The following is a 16,654-nucleotide window of genomic DNA, read 5'->3' as shown; positions in this document are numbered from 1 at the left end:
CCAAAGAAGAATGATTTCTGAGAAAATATTCTACAGGTGTGCAACTCTCATTGCATGAATTCACACACTGATTTGCTGATGTACACATTTTCTCATACGTGTGTATGTGTTTTGTATTATATTCATATGCAGCAGGTGAAGCAAAACTGTGAGCATATGAGTTTCTTCATTTGTGATCTGTACAATTAGAACAAAGGATTTGTGCACCTGAAATGAAAAATTTGACTGTTTGACTGAAACTGTTGGTGTTTGCAACTCCTAAAGTATTTTTCTCTGTGACTGAAATTTACTGATAGATATGTGTGACTATTTTTTATTAATTTTGATACACGTGTGGCTACAAAACCATCTCTCTGTATGAAGCATTACAATTCAACCTCACAAAATGACCAGACAGTTGAACATTTCATTAAATAAAAAGCCGTCATGAGGGTGTTTTTACTGCAGGACTGTTGGATTAGACTGCATTAGTCTGAGTTTGACCTAAGCTGGCAACTGAATGTGTAGCTGCTGCTTTCAAGTTCAACTGGATATATGCAGACTATGTACGAGGGAAAATGACACACTGTACATGGCTTAAAGAACATCTAAAGGCCAATAATTATGTGTAGTTTTTCAGAAAGCAATAAGAAAGCGGACAAAAAGGATTTCACTTCATTTAAAATCAGATTATTGAAACAAAAAGACAATGGGGAAATCAGCACTTTGCAATATACAGGACATTATTTCATGACAAAGCTTGACAAAAATTGGCTTTTGTATTTCTAACCAAATAATTAGCAATATAAAGTGCAGCTCAAGTATTTTTTAGAGCAAACTTCATATAAAAATGTACATTATGGTACTTTAGCTCTGAAATATGAGGTAGATGCTGGACAGGCTGATCATTGTAACTGTACTCAGACCTCTAAAATAAGCTTCTTTAAGTTTTTCAATCCATTTCCAGCAAATTACTTTAATTCTATCTGCAATGTAATCAATAAAGTTTTATGTGAATGACAATTCATCATTTTGTTATTTGCATAATATCTGGATCCATTTTTTTGTAACTTTTAAGTAATGAGTCAAACTGTAATTATACAAACAATACAACAAAATCATAATAAAAACAGGTGCAGATATCCTTATGGTCTATATAGATTCAACACGACATCCTGGAATGCTATAGGCTACATACACATACATTTGTTCAGTGCTGCTTCAACAATTCATTTTCATTCATTTTACATCCTTCATTTTAGACGGAAAGCAGTTCACAATCTCTTCTTTGATCTCTAGTCGTCACCAACAGAGGCAGAATCAAGTCATAGAGTAATTTTTGCAGCTTTAAACCTACAAGGTTGTTTACATTCATTTGTCACATCTATAAGAAGAGGTGGAGACACACAGAGAAGATGAGGAGATGGAAGAAGAAGAAGAAAGGTGAGTGAGTTGGAGCGCTGCTGGGAGTCGTGCTGTTGCTGCTGGTGTTGGAGGCTGGAGATAAGAACGTCCCCACTGTCAGAGTCAGGAAGGCATCAAAGCGGCTGAGTTTGGTGAAGACCATCACTGAATCTTCTCGCGTTTGACTGGTGGTGGCGTTGTTGGTGCTGTTGTTTTGAACAGTTAGCACTGCTGCCTGGAACCAAGAGCCTTCCAGCTTACACATCATTGGACCGCCAGAATCACCCTGAACAAACAAGACGGATATGTTCAAGTCCAACTGTTCATGAAACTTCATTAATTTTTTTTTCTTGTACTCTTTTTTCCCCCCCTTAGTTTTACCTAATGTGGAATTGTTTTTTCACTTTTTCGTCTAAATGTCTGAAATGGCTAATTTAACATCTGGCAAAGGAACACCATTTGAACATTTGCCTTATAACTAAAACTGGCACATTTACAGTGATGTTGATTATTGTGCATTGTCCCTGAAAATAAACAGATTGATCAAATAAAAGAAATATGAACTGACAGGCCGCTGCTGGTTAGCTTAGCTTAGATTAGTCTGGAAACGTGGAACTAGCTAGTCTGGCCCTGTCCAAAGGTAACCTTCCACACTTTATGCTAAGCTAAGCTAACTGACTTTAGCTTAATATTTGGCGCACAGACATCAGCAAGAAGGTGAATAGGAACCCATAACATTTCTTCTAGCACCACACTCTAGACAAACTCTGTATTTTAGGTCCACAACTGGTTAGTAGCTTTTAGAGAACTTTCATATTGTGCCATGGAATAAAAACTGAGGCTTCTAAATTAATGCTTAATACATGTCTGAACATGGACATGGAAATGATCTAAAGCTGAAGAGCAGCTACTCAATGGAGCTTGTTTTGAGATTGTTTTCTCAACAGTTGTTTCAAAGGTCAAAATTAAGCTTATGTTTCTAATGTATCCACAAACCACATGAAAGTATAATAATCTCCTGCTCTCATTACTCACCTGCCCCAGTGTGAAAGCGCCTGTACAAATGCTGTCCGGTGTTGAGGCGTTCCCACAGTCTACCACTGAGGTCGGGAACTCCTGCAGAACTTGTTCCACTAGAGATACGAAAAATAGGAAAATGAGAATTATTTAAAGGGAAATATCTGAATCAGGGATAGACAGAAATAACTTAAACTAAATGGGCATAAACACTTTTACCTGTTTGTTAGTGCCAAAATAAATGTGCAACGGCCTCAAGGTTTAATCTAAAGAGGTGAAATGGTGCAGAGTTAGCATTACTGCGTCAGACTGTGTTATGGACTCACCCCCTCCTTGCCCGGCGCTCCAGCCAGCAGCCCAGCAAGTCGAGCCCACAGCGAAGGTTTGTCCGTTGTCCAGGCAGATGGGCTGGATGTGGTTGGACAGGGTGGGTCTGGTTGCCAGACGCAGCACTGCTACATTAGACCCAGTGAAGTTGCTCAGAGTGATATTTGTCACATTCAATGTCACCTCAAAGGGGTTTGATCCATTCTGTTTCAAACGACCCAAAACGACAGTCCATTCAGACGGTATGGGTGAACTGTGGGAGATAAAATGAACTGAATAAGGACTGAGGAGAAATCAAACCTTTAAAATCTCTTGTTGGTTTAAAACAAGGACTGAACCTTAGACTGTTTCTCATTAACAATAAATCTGTTGTGAAAACTCAAACCAACAACATGTGAGTCCATCTCACCACTGTCTGACTTCTTGTCTGTCTAATCAAAACTGTCTAATTTGTCTAATGTCTAATTTTGTATCAGACAAGGAGGAAAGTGCATTCGTTTGGAACTATTTTCAGTGGCAGATGAATCTACATGTGGTGCTCCAGTTAGGATTTGGGGCCGTAGGAGCCAGTAGCATCCTCATAGCTCAAGTCACAGCCACACAGGGCTGTTACGGCTTGTGCAGACTACATGACTTTTAGCGTCGGCCGATCGCCTTGCTGTTCAGACTGCACAACTTGCCATCTTGAAGTCGTTGTGGCGTTAACACCACATGACTGATCGGTGACAGGGGGTCACACACTACAGGAGCTGCGAATGACTCTGTAAGTAAAGTAAGTAATGTTTATTTGTACAGCTCCATTCACAGATAAAAATCGCAAAGGGCAATTCACAATAAAATGTGATACAATACAACAAAGGAAAATACAATCACTGTCACCTGACTGCTAGTCTCCAAACCACATTTTGTCAAGAAAACACATGTGAAATATGAAACAGGAAATGACCTACACGCGAAACAGCTGTTGTTTGTTATTATACAAAGAACCCGGGTTGAAAGAATGGATTAGCAGACGCCAGCCACCTGCACAGGCAGGTAGCAGGGATTGAGCTACAGAGAGAGCTGGAGGTGAGTGAAAAGGGTTTTGTAGTGAAAAGTAGCTGGTTGATCTCATTGGCTGGATGTGGAGGTTGAGTTGGCCGACTCCTCCGGATATTTGGTATGCTATATATCTGGCTGGCGTCTGCGAAGTGTCAGCGAGGCGTCAGGGAGCCGTTTTGATGCGACGTTGAGTAGTTCACACATAACGACTGGCGACCACCGATCGATCGCTGATTTACCCCTGATCACAGCCTGACGGTCACAGAGCTCACCGACTGGCAAATCTATCTTAAAATCATGTAGTGTGAACTAAACTCTTGTTCCTATTGAGTGTTTGAAAACATTAAAGATACTTTATGCCATCCAGGACATCACTCCAGGTTTCTCACCTTGAGAAGCAGTTGGCGTCGCTCAACACAAAGTCCAAAGCCACCAGAGTCCCGCCACACACATGACTTCCATTGTTCTGTAGGCTCGCCATCGATGGCCAAACACCAGCTGTTGCCACAGAGCTTCCTCCCGAAAAACGTGAATTCAGTGGGGCTTGACCGCAGACCACAGCTGGAGAGAAGAGCAGAAGGTAGAAGCAAGTTTCTTTTCAAAGCCTTGTTATATCAGACCGTCTATCCACAATTACAACGTCGCTAGGTTATCCTACAGAATTTTGATTTCAATCATTTTAAATTAAAAGGGAGATCCCAAAGTTTCCAAATTTACCAAACAAGTCAGACTAATTTTGGGGGGAAATTTCAACAAACAAAACCTCATACAGCTTGATGATGTATAGAAGATTAATGATCAATGAAAAGCCAGAACAAGCTGATACAGAATATATATGAAACTGTAGTAAAAATATCAAGCTTTCTAATGAGAAATGTTAAAAGGGTGAAAAACCAGTGTTTACAAAGTCTGGGCCTGGCGGGCACTTACGTGGGGGTGGGGTAGCTGGAGGGGGTGGCAGGCCAGGACAAGTGACGCTGAGGTCACCGTCAGTCCCAGTGGACCTGAAGATGAGGAAGCCTGGCTGGTTGCTGGTGATCTGGCTGTTGATCCAGGACTGATACTGGGACACTCGGGTGTAGACTCCTGGGAAATTAGGCAGGGCACAGCCGTTACCAAAACTGACGACTCCCTCCTGGATCCAGCGACCGCCCTGCTTGCTCACCATCGGACCTCCTGAATCCCCCTTTAAAGAGACAAACATTTAGCAGAAGGAATCTTTGCAGAAGGTCAAATCTGACACAAACAGACAGGTAAAAATGATCACCTGACAGGAGTCCTTCCCTCCAGCACTTAATCCGGCGCACATCATGTTGTTTGTGATTGAGCCCACTCCGTAGTTACAGTTACACTGTCTGTTCCCCACAACCGGTACCTGCACCTCCATCAGGTTTCCTGGGGATGGAAGGTCCACTGAAGAGACACAAATTCAGTTTAGTAAACAACAAAAGTTGCGAAATGTAATTTAAAATGTTTTTACATAAACTGTATTATTTAATTAATACATCGGGTCTGTGGCACACCTCAAATACAGTCAGATGTTCCCTTTTATGAATCAAGCAAAATAAAATTTCAAGGTTTCCTGGGAAAGGAAGGTCCACTGAAGAGACACAAATTCAGTTTAGTAAACAACACAAGTGGGGTCGCACAGGAGATGGTGGGCTCTGTACTATTACTCTCATGCACTCAGCTGTACACGTTTGCCCAAATTTCCTTTATAACCAGTGGATATTTCTATTTCATTATTTAATACAAATTTCATCTAAAACAACACTTTATTGGAAAAATAATTACATGTACACAAGAATGGAATGTGCATGGAATAATGGGATTATAAATACAAGCCGTTAAGCACAATCTTATAGTTTATAATATTTATAAATCTGCTATGCAAAGTGGGTTTTTTTGATGAAGAATGCACATTAAATATATTTGCTAAAACTAAAGGAGACACATTTTTTTGTGATTTGGTGAGAAACTGTTTGTATCAACAAAACTTGTCTTTGTCTAAAGAAAACTTCACAGTTTAATGACCTTTCTTCTGGCGCCATCATCAAAACAAACTGCTTACCGCAAAAGCTCTAAGAAAAAAATCAATTATCTTTATGTCTTTTATATTGTGGGGTCTGATAGAAAAGATTCAAACTTATTAAAAAAACTTTTTGCTAATGTCACAGACAGATTATGAGAAAAGGATCCATACAGAGTTACAGGAAGGTTTTGTTGCTCCCCTGGATAAAGGAGGAACTACATTTTTGCTTTGAAATATCTGAGAAAACACAGTTGGTGCCACCATTGTAGTTACACCATCTTTGAAAATAAATTTCATCCAGGTGCTTTCTGACCCACCTCCAGATCCAATGGTGCCCCAGCCGGTGACCCAGGAGACAGTGTCCTTGTAGAAGGTGCTGCCTGTGGCTGCCAGGCAGACGGGCAAGATGTTGGTGGTGAAAGTCACGGGTGAGGAGAGCTTCAGGAGGCAGATGTCGTTGTCATTAGTGTTGGAGTTATAGCTGGGATGAACAATGATCTGTGACACTGTCCGAGTCACTTTATTGGGATTTGATCCCTGTAGAGTCTGGATACCCAGAACCACAATCAGAGAATTTGTGTTTGTGCTGAGGTAATCAGAAGAGAAACAAAACAGTGCGAAGACATGAAAAGCAGAACTGTAGTCAAGAGCACTTCAGCAGACATTTTGAGACCACCTATAGTCTAGTTTGTATGGAGCTTCATAGATGTGGCAACAGGCAATGACTTATTCCCTCAACTTAGTTGTTAATGTGCTCAAAATACTTTTGCATGACCTCACGTTCTAATTACTTAAGTTGCTGCACATGTTCTTTGCTTCTGTTGCTCAACTTGTAAACTGTTAACTCCAAAAGACAGAACAAACACAAATGGAGTTAAGATAACAATTCTTTTAATCGGATAGCATAATTCATTAACGGACACAACTTGTTAGGTTGAGGGCAGGGGTGTTTTTAGGATCTTGAAACATTGGGAGCTTAGCCCAGCCTATAAAACGTCATATATTCACATAATAATTGACCCCCCCCCCCACCACCACATTTGTACTAGATGAGACAAGGAGGTGGAACAGGAATCTAATTGAAAACATTTAGGGGCGTAGGAGCGACTTTGAACATGGGGAGGACGCTGAAATGCTAGGGGTGTTCGGGGGCATTCACCCCTGAAATAAAAATAAATAAATAAAGCACTTAGACAGGCTGTTCACAACACTACATGGCTTGTTTTTTGTTGCAGCCCGACCCTCACTGCTTACCTTGAGAAACAGTGAGCAGCAGTCAGCACCCATTGATTGTTGATGAGGGTTCCTCCACAGAAGTGGAACCCTGTAGACCTTTGCAGACTGACCTGCCAGGGCCAGCTGCCTGCAGAGGCCACCTGTCCTCCAACAATCCTGTTGTTGAGTGTTGGCTGACCACAAACTGAGGACAGAGACAAGACAGAGTGAGCAATACTCTCCCCTCCTTGGATTACCATTGTGGTTTCTGTTTGCACTGTACAGTCTTGGTTGAGAATTATGAATTATAAATCAACATGCCAGACTTAATGTAAATGCTCCGTATCTGTATAGCGCCTTTCTAGTCTTTTCGACCACTCAAAGTGCTTTTACACTACCTCGCATTCACCATTCACACACATTCATTCACTGAGCCTAAGTGCTCAAACAGAAATTAACATTCACACATTCATACACTGGCGGAACAGCCACCAGGGGCAATTTAGGGTTCAGTATCTTGCCCAAGGACAAAAGGACGACATGCAGCCTGCAGGTAAAATTATTTTCAGTTCATAATTAGTCTAGATGTTTCATTGCTTTTACTTGCTGCCTCATGTCTGGTATTCTGTAGTTAACAGCAAATACTTACAATCATGAAACTACAAACAAAACATTTACATCCCAACAACATGTCTGACAGACGGACAGGAAGTAGAAAAGTGTAAATAGAAACTTTGACTTACCATCTTGTTGTGAGTGAGACTCTGAAAATAGGAAACAAACAAACACTTCTGAAACAACAACTTTGTATTTATATTTACTGATATGATATCTGTGATATGATAATCTCTAATATTTATTACTACACTGATTCAAACACATGATTTTTGATAAGTGCCACACATTTAACCCTGTCCTCTCTCAACTAACAGATCAACAAATACAAATCATTTTCCAGGTATAGAAAAGGAAAACAGAAAAACGTATTTATCCTAATTTGATTATTTATTTTATTCTGAATCTACAAAGTGCCAGTAGTGCCCAACCCAAGGGGACGCTACTAAACACAGGGAACATGTTTCTCCTAAAGTAAGCCTTTATTTTGTTTTTCTGATCATCACATCTGATAATAGACATGGAGGAATGTCAGCAGACAAAGCACTCTGCCTGTACCTATGCTGACAGGTATCTCAGGACTGACAGGAACGCTAATGATCACTGACTGACAGGGTTTAAATGTTTCTCACACACAGACACAACAATATGTTACCCTACTCCTGCTGTTACTGCTGCCAACCTTATTATAAGTTTTATTACTATTATTACTACTACTGTTATTGCTCCAGTCCCTGATGATGCATTAATGTCACAAAAACATGACAGCAGCAGAAGTTAAAGGAGCACTCCACTGATTTTACACATGAAGGTCAGTTTACTCTTTTATGAAAAGTCATACTCCTGTGAAAACAGCTGTATACTGTTGTTGTTTCATAAACACACATGATGCTGCCATACAGTGCATTACTTACAACAGTAAGTGAACACACCACCAGTCAAGCCATGGCCGTTACCAGCTATAAAGTCACAGAGGTCCGGACCTCTGTAATTATGTGTAGGGTATAGACTATAAATTTTAAAAAATCGAATAAAAACCATTGATGACACGATCAACTTAAATGAAGGAACTGTCGCTACCCTCATTTAAACTTGAAAAACTGTTCCATTTGGGCATTGTGGTTGTTTGCTGCGCGGCGGCGGGGTGCTGGATGGGGGAGGCCACTGGTCTATGTTGTGTCTGCGACGCGGTCGGTCCGGGCGCTGCTCTTCCTCTTTTGCGTTCCGTCGGCATTACGTTGTCAACTGGCATTTGGGTCGGGGTCTACTGCGTTTGCATCGCAGTGCATCTGGGAGTCTTTGTTTTTTTTTGATTTGATTTATTCTTTTTCTTTCTTCCACCCCTATTGGCTACTGGGGTTCTTGCCTGCCTGTTACAGTCGTGGCGCCCCACTCTCTCTAACAACTACATTCTTTAACAGGCTTATGCGCACACACATGTACATACACACACATACAGACACATTCACCCACACAGACACAAACAAACTTAGGTTGTCCCTGGTAGAATTATTCCTGATGCCTTTCTTTCAGTTACTTATTTAAATTAATTATTATTCCAGCTCTCGTGGCTGTGTTGTGTTGCTTATTTAGTGTGCGTGACTCGTTCTTGTTTTCATTGTTCTCTTAGTTGTCTTAATATGTCATTAATATGTCAGCTGTTTATTGCTGCTGTCCGGCTGGTTGTCCTTTACTATTATTATTATTTTTATTGTTTTTTTTTTGTTTGTGTTTGTTTGTTGTTGTTTTTCTCCTCCCCAAGCCCCCCTCTCTGTTCTCTTGCAGTTTTCGTTGCTTTCTGCAATTGGTGTTTCCCAAAGCTTTTCCCTGTTGTCCCCACCCTCCATCCCTCTTTCCCCCTTCTCTTGCAGGTGTTGTCCTTTCTCTGTGCTGTCTGTTTGTGCCCCCCCCCCCCCCCCCCCCCCCCCCCCATCCCCGTGTCTGCCCCCTTGTCCGGCCCGGTGACAAATCATACATAATTAAATAAATAATAAAACAGACAAAGGAGTATTTTAATACTCTCTTGTTAAAGTAAAATCTGTCTGGCACAATATGGTATCCAGGTCATTATACTCTATACCAGGCTGCTGGGCAGGACAGGTTTAAAAAAAAGAAAACTGTTCCTGGATCAGTGTCCAGACTTGGTGAAGCACATGAAAACGTCGTGCGTGCAAATAACTGAGAGCACCGACGTTTGCAGGCAGAGTTCTGGGTACGATTTAGGGTATGAGATAAATCCGTGTTGTGAATTTCCGAGTGGGTGAAACAGGGTGAAGCGTCTCCCCCATTAAGAGAGACGCTGTGAACGTCATATTTAAATCTGCCGACATACCGACAGGATCTAACGTTAATAAATCTTCTGTGTTCTTCTACACATCCAAAAGGTCTCACACACAGTCCAGGTTCATACAGTGAAACAGTTTGGAGCAAAGCAGCCGTCCTCCTGATCAATTCTGAGCTCATCAAGGGCGTCTAAATAAAATCTGTACTGTAATCTTTGTAGCGACAGCTGTTTTTGTTTTGCTGCTTAAATCTCACACATTGTTTTCTGTGACTTTACTGCACACACAGAAACATTTAAATGACTGACAGTAGCCTCCCTAAATATTAAAGTAAATCATTAAAGAAAACACTCATAAATCAATACAACGCAATAAAGAAATCAACTGGAAAGCTACAAGGGCTAGTAGAGGTGGAAATCTGAGAAAATAATTGGATAGGTGGTAATTAAGCTGCTATAAATGTTACAGAACAGCTGCAGATTCAACAAGAGCATCATCGTTACTCAGCTCTAATCTTCTGTATTGGATGCTGTCATATAATAATAATAGTGTCACTTGTGTAGTCTGCACATGCAATTCCAACAGTACAGTCCTGTGATGACAGTAGGCTACATTTGAGATACATTTCTATGTAGTGCATGAGAGCTAACATTGCTAGGGCCATTTCCACTGTACCGAAATAGGAGCTATCCTGAACTTTGCATTCCTTTATATCCCTAATACATGTTGTGACAATTACCGAGATTTCCCTGTCGCATTTGCACTACCTGATCATAACTTGTGTGTCTGTATGACTTATTTTTTGCAATTTTTGTGAGCAGCCTGTAGTCAGTGTGTTCTTCAAACAAACACAGTGCTTTACCGTCTGGTTTAAACCACACACACACACACACACACACACACACACACACACAGAAGTTCAGCTTAAATAAGAGAATGTTTGTATGTATTTCATGTATATCATTAGTTTGGGTGACTGTAGTGTTTAACTACAGTGGCGCTGCGCAGCACTGACTTAACGTGACACATGCTGGACTTATAAGGCTTATATGATGCTTTGGCAATAATGTTGTTACACATTCATGCCAATAAAGCTAATTTGAATTGAATTGAATAAGGCATGCTGGTTAGAAATTTTGTCCCACTTGCACTGCTAAACGTCACCATGTCACATGACATTAAAACGTCGCAGGAGAAAGGGCATCCATAGTTGCTTTTCTCCAGCTGCACCACCTTTTACCTATACTCCCTGGATTTATCTTTGCAAATGCTCTGAGATCAGTCACTGTTCTAAGCTCACGGTAAACTCACGCTCTGTAAGGTGTGGTGTATAACATATGCTTTTGACATTACAGTTTAATATAATGCTCTGCAGCTGGTGAGAGGAACAGTGAACCCTTATGGGGAAGTAATGATTGATGGGTGTACCAAGAGTGAACCCTCCTATAGAATTTGACCCCTGACCCAGAGCTGGAGAGAGACACAGTGGACCCAGTGTTAGGGGAAGTGGTGTCTAACAGATGGTTACACTTAGTCTACAGCACTGTGCCCTTATATGGTATTTAGCAGAGACCTAAACATGTCCTATATAAGCTGTGTTCAATGTACAGAGAGACAGAGTGGCCATCGGGCTGGGTCACTCTCCAAGCTGCTGCAGAGCTTGTAATTGATGCTGAAGTCTTTGATGTAATAAACTTTTATAATCAAGAACAGTGTCAAGCGGATTTCTTCTCAACACATCACGCAGCATTATTGTTTGGACACCACAAAGGGAAGCAGAATCTGTCCAACGGCAGTGTTTTTATAGCCCACCCCTGCAGTAGCCTGCATCTTGAACTCACCTATAGTATAGAAGTCTATGAGAAAACGTATTACCTCAGTAACTACTTTCCTAATGAGTTTATGGTCTCAGCCGCTAGTTCAACACAGCATGATCCTCTCCTGTGGAACCAGGTTCCAGTTTGGGTTCAGGAGGCAGACACCATCTCCACATTTAAGAGTAGGCTTAAGACTTTCCTCTTTGATAAAGCTTATAGTTAGGGCTGGCTCAGGTAGTCCTGAACCATCCCTTAGTTATGCTGCTATAGGCCTAGACTGCCGGGGGATTTCCCATGATGCACTGAGCTCCTCTCTCCTCTACTTTCTCTCCCTCTGTATGCAACCTCATCCCATTATTGCATGTTACTAACACAACTTCTCCCCTTTCTGGTAATCTTGTGCTTTCTCGTCCCTCTCCTCTCTCCTCCTATCACTTCCTGCAGGTTTTCTGGCTCTGGAGCTGTGGAGTCTGGATCTGTGGCTGCGGGTCACCTGCTGCCCCCGTGTTCCTGCTCGACACCCTCTGCTGCAACGACTATTGTTGCTAGTCTTATTGTTATTATTGTTATTATAATCATTAGCATTACGATGGTTACCATTAACCCTACTATAAATATCTGTACCATTTTTCATTTAGTCTATAGCAACATCACCTTTACTGTGTGTACCTCTGTGTGTATATTGTGTAGGCTGCCTCCCTCCCCTCTCTCTCTCCTTACATCTCTCTCTCTCTCTCTCTCTCTCTCCTTACATCCCTCTCTCTCTCTCTCTCTCTCCTTACATCCCTCTCTCTCTCTCTCTCTCTCACCCCAACCGGTCGAGGCAGATGGCCGCCCACCCTGAGCCATGGTTCTGCTCGAGGTTTCTGCCTCTTAAAAGGAAGTTTTTCCTTGCCTCTGTCGCCTAGTGCTGCTCTTGGTGGGAACTGTTGGGCTTCTGTAAATAACATCACAGAGTACGGTCTAGACCTGCTCTTTTATATAAAGCGCTGTGAGATAACTGTTGTTGTGATTTGGCGCTATATAAATAAAATTGAATTGAATTGAATTGAATTGAATGATGTTCAGTTATTAAATTATGGTCCCATTTAGAGGAAAATAGACCACAAGAAAGAACACTTTAGGGCCCGCTCCTCCCTCTCCTCCAGATATGGTCACTTATTGTTCCAAAAAAACAAGATGGCAACAATTAAAATGCCAATCTCAAGGTTTCAAAACGGTCATCCACAAACCAACGGGAGCCATAACGGTGACTGCGTCCAATTCATTTATTCAGTCTGTGATCAGTGTGTACAGTAAGTGAACGCACCGTTAAAATACACTTCAGTATGTACAACTGTCAGTGAACGCATCACCGCCCCTGTTTTGAGTCCAATTGGGGAGTTTTATTGTATTTAATCCCTCACCACTCTCCCCTTAATTCCTGTCATTTTGTTACTGTCTAAAAAAACCTCAGTTCATTACTGGCTTTTAGTGTCTGTTGTTTGTAACCAATCTGTGCAGTATGTCAACTCTAGCATTTTGTCCCCAAAGGGAATGCATCACCACAGCCACAACTTTTTAAAGAGGACATAAACTGGGATTAGTCTGCTTTATGTTGTGTGGGTATGCGCTTTTTTGGCAGTTTTAATTATGAAATATGGTTTTATAATGTGGGTATTTTTTTTCTCCATGTGTTGGTTGAACGTCGCCTCATCATATGTACCAAAATGAAACCATACATTTCCATATCATGTAGAAAGTAAAGAAATTATGTGTGTATAGTGACCCATATCTCTTTTAACATTGGGCTCATTCATTTTGGTAAATGTCAACTTTCATCAAAGATTTGCATACTTTTATCTAAAAAAAGATCACTCTGATAGAGTCCTCATTATTCACAGTTTCTGCCACATTCAGTTACAAAACATTTGCGTTATGGAGGACGGCTCACTTTGCTCCTGGATGACTAACTGTTCAGTGAACAAATGTTCTTCTTCTCCTCAGTTAAAGTTTCACAATCAAAATCAGTTTTGCAATCAGGGACATAACAGCAAGGTGTGGCTCCATGTTAACCTGAAACCCATCTGCTGTAAATATTTATTCTGAGCTTAAATGGAAATCTACAGCCACACTGTGTTGGTACAGTAACATTAAACATTCCTTACAACAGGTTACAGTTGCTGGGATCTATCTGTCTATCTAATCCACAGACCGCTGAATAGTTCCCTTAAATGGCTTAAAAATTAAATCCAAGCTTACAAAAGCTCTTACTACAAGGACAGACTGAATAGAAAAAGGCTATTAAAGAGCAAATTATACAAGTTATTTACCCCATGGGTCACCTTCATGTTAATCTTTTCTTTTAAGGTAGCTTAAAGTTGTAAAATTAATGGAAGTTAGTTTCTGCCAACCACATATTCCAATATGCCAGACCTCTTTAAAATAAGTTAAAAGCAGGTATGAAAGAGGGAGAAGTATCCATTCTTATTAGATAATTTTACTTTAAACCACAGATACTTTCTGATAAAATGAAAACTCAGAGATTATGTCAGTTTTTATCTGCAATCATTACAAATTTGATTCATAGTGACAGACAGAAATAGAGGCTGTTACTCTCCACCAACCTGTATACAGGCGCAAATATCATGTTGTCTTCAGAGCTTCATTACTAACCCAAACTACTCCTCAGTGGTTTCAAATAATTTGATTTGAAATGAGACCAGGGTGCCACGAGCTCCCTGGTCTCATTTTAAAATAAGGGGGTCTTTTAAAATGTTGACAATAAGCTGTTTTCGCCATGAACTTCTATTATTCTTTATCTTCATCATGCTGAATCAATCTGTTACCGTTTAATGTGTATTGTATTGTGTGTATAGGGTCATTGGTTTCAGGGCTGTGTCGCTCTGTCTATTTGCTGTGTTTGTTGTTTGTTCTAACACAAATCTCTTAAGTCTCTTCAGCTAATAGAAAATGCAACTGCTTGCATGCTGACTAGAACTAGTAAAAGAGCTCATACTACCCCTGTTTTAGCTACCTTGCACTTAAGTCTAGAATTTATTTTGAGATAAAATAAGATATAGTTTTTATTAACCCCCTGATGGGGAAATTCAGGTTGACACAGCAGCACAGAGGAATGTAACATTTAAAATTCTGCTTCTTACATACAAAACCCTTAATTGTCAGGCGCCATCCTATCTGAATGAGCTCATACTACGCCGCTAGAGCACTGTGCTCCCAAAATGCAGGGTTACTAGTGGTGCCCAGGGTCTCTAAAAGTAGAACAGTAGCCAGAGCCTTCAGCGATCAGGCACCTCTGCTGTGGAATCAGATCCCTGTTTGGGTTTGGGAAGCAACCAACATCTCTATATTTAAGAGTAGGCTTAAACCTTTTAATAAAGCTTATAGTTATAGACTTTTTTTCTTATACATTTTACATAATGATTTATTATCTTGTTTGTTTTATTGTACTTTGTTGTATTTTATCCTATGTTTTTATATTCAACTTTGCTCATTTTTATGTGTCTCTGCGCTTTATTTTGTAATGTGTAGTTCACTTTAATCGAAGATACCAGCCGGCCTGCTGTCCTTGTCATCACAATATCACGTACTTTAACACAAGGATCAGAAACAAACAAACTTTCTTCCAACTTCGAACCGAATCACCGTAATTCATTTAAGATATCCTGCACCAGGAAAAAAGCAGAAAAGCAGCAGCGGGCCGGACACACCTTCCCTTTCTGCTGGAATGATACCGTCAGCAAAGCCTCCAACAGGTTGAGTGAAAACATCCTCTCATTGGTATGTTGATCTTAATGGACCCCTTTAGCAAGTTTTGGTGTAACACCCTTAATTATGCATCCAGGCTAAATGAAGCTGTGAGTTTGGTGCAAAACAGTTTTTATTCAGCTACATTTATCCGACGACTGTAGTTACTGCTCACTTTGCAGATTGATTTCTCTTCAAACATTCAATAAACAATTCTACTTCCTCCTCATACAGCAGTCTTAGGATCTCAAACATGATTGGTTCAGGTGTGTGCAGAGAGGAGGGTCCTTACCTTGTGTCAGGAGTGTCAGCAGAGTCGCCACACAGATCACTTTGTACAAAGCCATAACGTATGATCCATAGGATCAGATCTGCACCGGCATAAATAACCTTCTCCCCTCCCTCCCTCTCTCTCTCTCACTTACTACCTCCAACACAAACACGCCTCTCTCTGCATTTACCTGTCCAACGACACACCCAACACGTCACTCATCAGCTGTTTCACAAAACATCAAACATGACAGTGTCTCTAAACTAAGTACATTTACTCAAGCACAGTTCTTAAGCACTATACTGTGGTACTTGAGTATTTCTATTTCATGCTACCTTATGCTTCTGCTCCATATGTTATATGGATCCTTTAAGATTTATTCAACACCTGTATAACTACTAACTTTTTTTAGTTTAAGATTTTACCTTAAAAACAAACATGTTAAAGTTTAAAAAGCACAATGCGTTGTTACAGATTAAAACTCTTTATCTTGTGACATCATCATGTTTCAGATGATTTGTTATCAGTTCTGTCGGACATTTTCCTCTCTAAACTTCTCACATAGTTACATTACAATAACTGTTTGAGACCCAAAGAAGTCAAATTATCTTTTTCTAAGACAAAGATGAGAGAAAAGTCTCAAAACTACAACGTTGACCAGATATTTCGTCCTGACCGGCAGCCTTGTGGACTCATGGAGAGTGACATCTTCATGCTGGCTGGGTAAACTGGGCACAGAACCTGGTCGTTGAGAGGGCGTGGTGTCTTCTTCAGGACTTTTCTTTGCAACAGTATTTTTACCGTGGTATTACTACTTCTGCTAATTAAAGGAAAATGTTATCCTCCCACTGCTGTGTAAATCTAAATAGGGATCTCTAAAACAGTACAGATGAGTTGTGATAGATGA

The 16,654-nt window shown here is 40.6% G+C and overlaps 1 protein-coding gene across 1 annotated transcript; it reads right to left on the bottom strand.

The window, feature by feature from the left end:
• Window positions 1–297: 297 nt before the first annotated feature.
• Window positions 298–15,908, bottom strand: LOC119895246 (polyserase-2-like). The gene is made up of 10 exons (XM_038708219.1): window positions 15,769–15,908; window positions 7,759–7,779; window positions 7,055–7,220; window positions 6,118–6,386; window positions 5,036–5,181; window positions 4,699–4,954; window positions 4,158–4,329; window positions 2,727–2,980; window positions 2,419–2,516; window positions 298–1,669 (listed from the first exon to the last, which is right to left on the bottom strand). The coding sequence occupies exons 1-10, from the start codon at window positions 15,821–15,823 to the stop codon at window positions 1,364–1,366; spliced, it is 1,743 nt and encodes a 580-aa protein (XP_038564147.1). The 5' UTR covers window positions 15,824–15,908; the 3' UTR covers window positions 298–1,363.
• Window positions 15,909–16,654: the final 746 nt, after the last annotated feature.

This window comes from Micropterus salmoides, unplaced genomic scaffold, assembly GCF_014851395.1.
Source record: "Micropterus salmoides isolate LMB-PRFRI ecotype aquatic unplaced genomic scaffold, ASM1485139v1 Ms_hic_scaffold_10, whole genome shotgun sequence".
In the NCBI taxonomy this organism is placed as follows: Eukaryota; Metazoa; Chordata; class Actinopteri; order Centrarchiformes; family Centrarchidae; genus Micropterus; species Micropterus salmoides.
The sequence above is the reverse complement of the archived record's forward strand: the minus strand, read 5'-3'. Positions and strand labels throughout refer to the sequence as shown.

Excerpts from the sequence above, each read along its gene's own strand:
- LOC119895246 (XM_038708219.1), bottom strand. The coding sequence starts at position 15,823 with ATGGCTTTGTACAAAGTGATCTGTGTGGCGACTCTGCTGACACTCCTG. Across the intron at positions 6,387-7,054 it reads GCTGCTCACTGTTTCTCAAG|CACAAACACAAATTCTCTGA; the intron begins GTAAGCAGTGAG and ends TGATTACCTCAG. Across the intron at positions 2,981-4,157 it reads GACGCCAACTGCTTCTCAAG|TTCACCCATACCGTCTGAAT; the intron begins GTGAGAAACCTG and ends TATCTCCCACAG.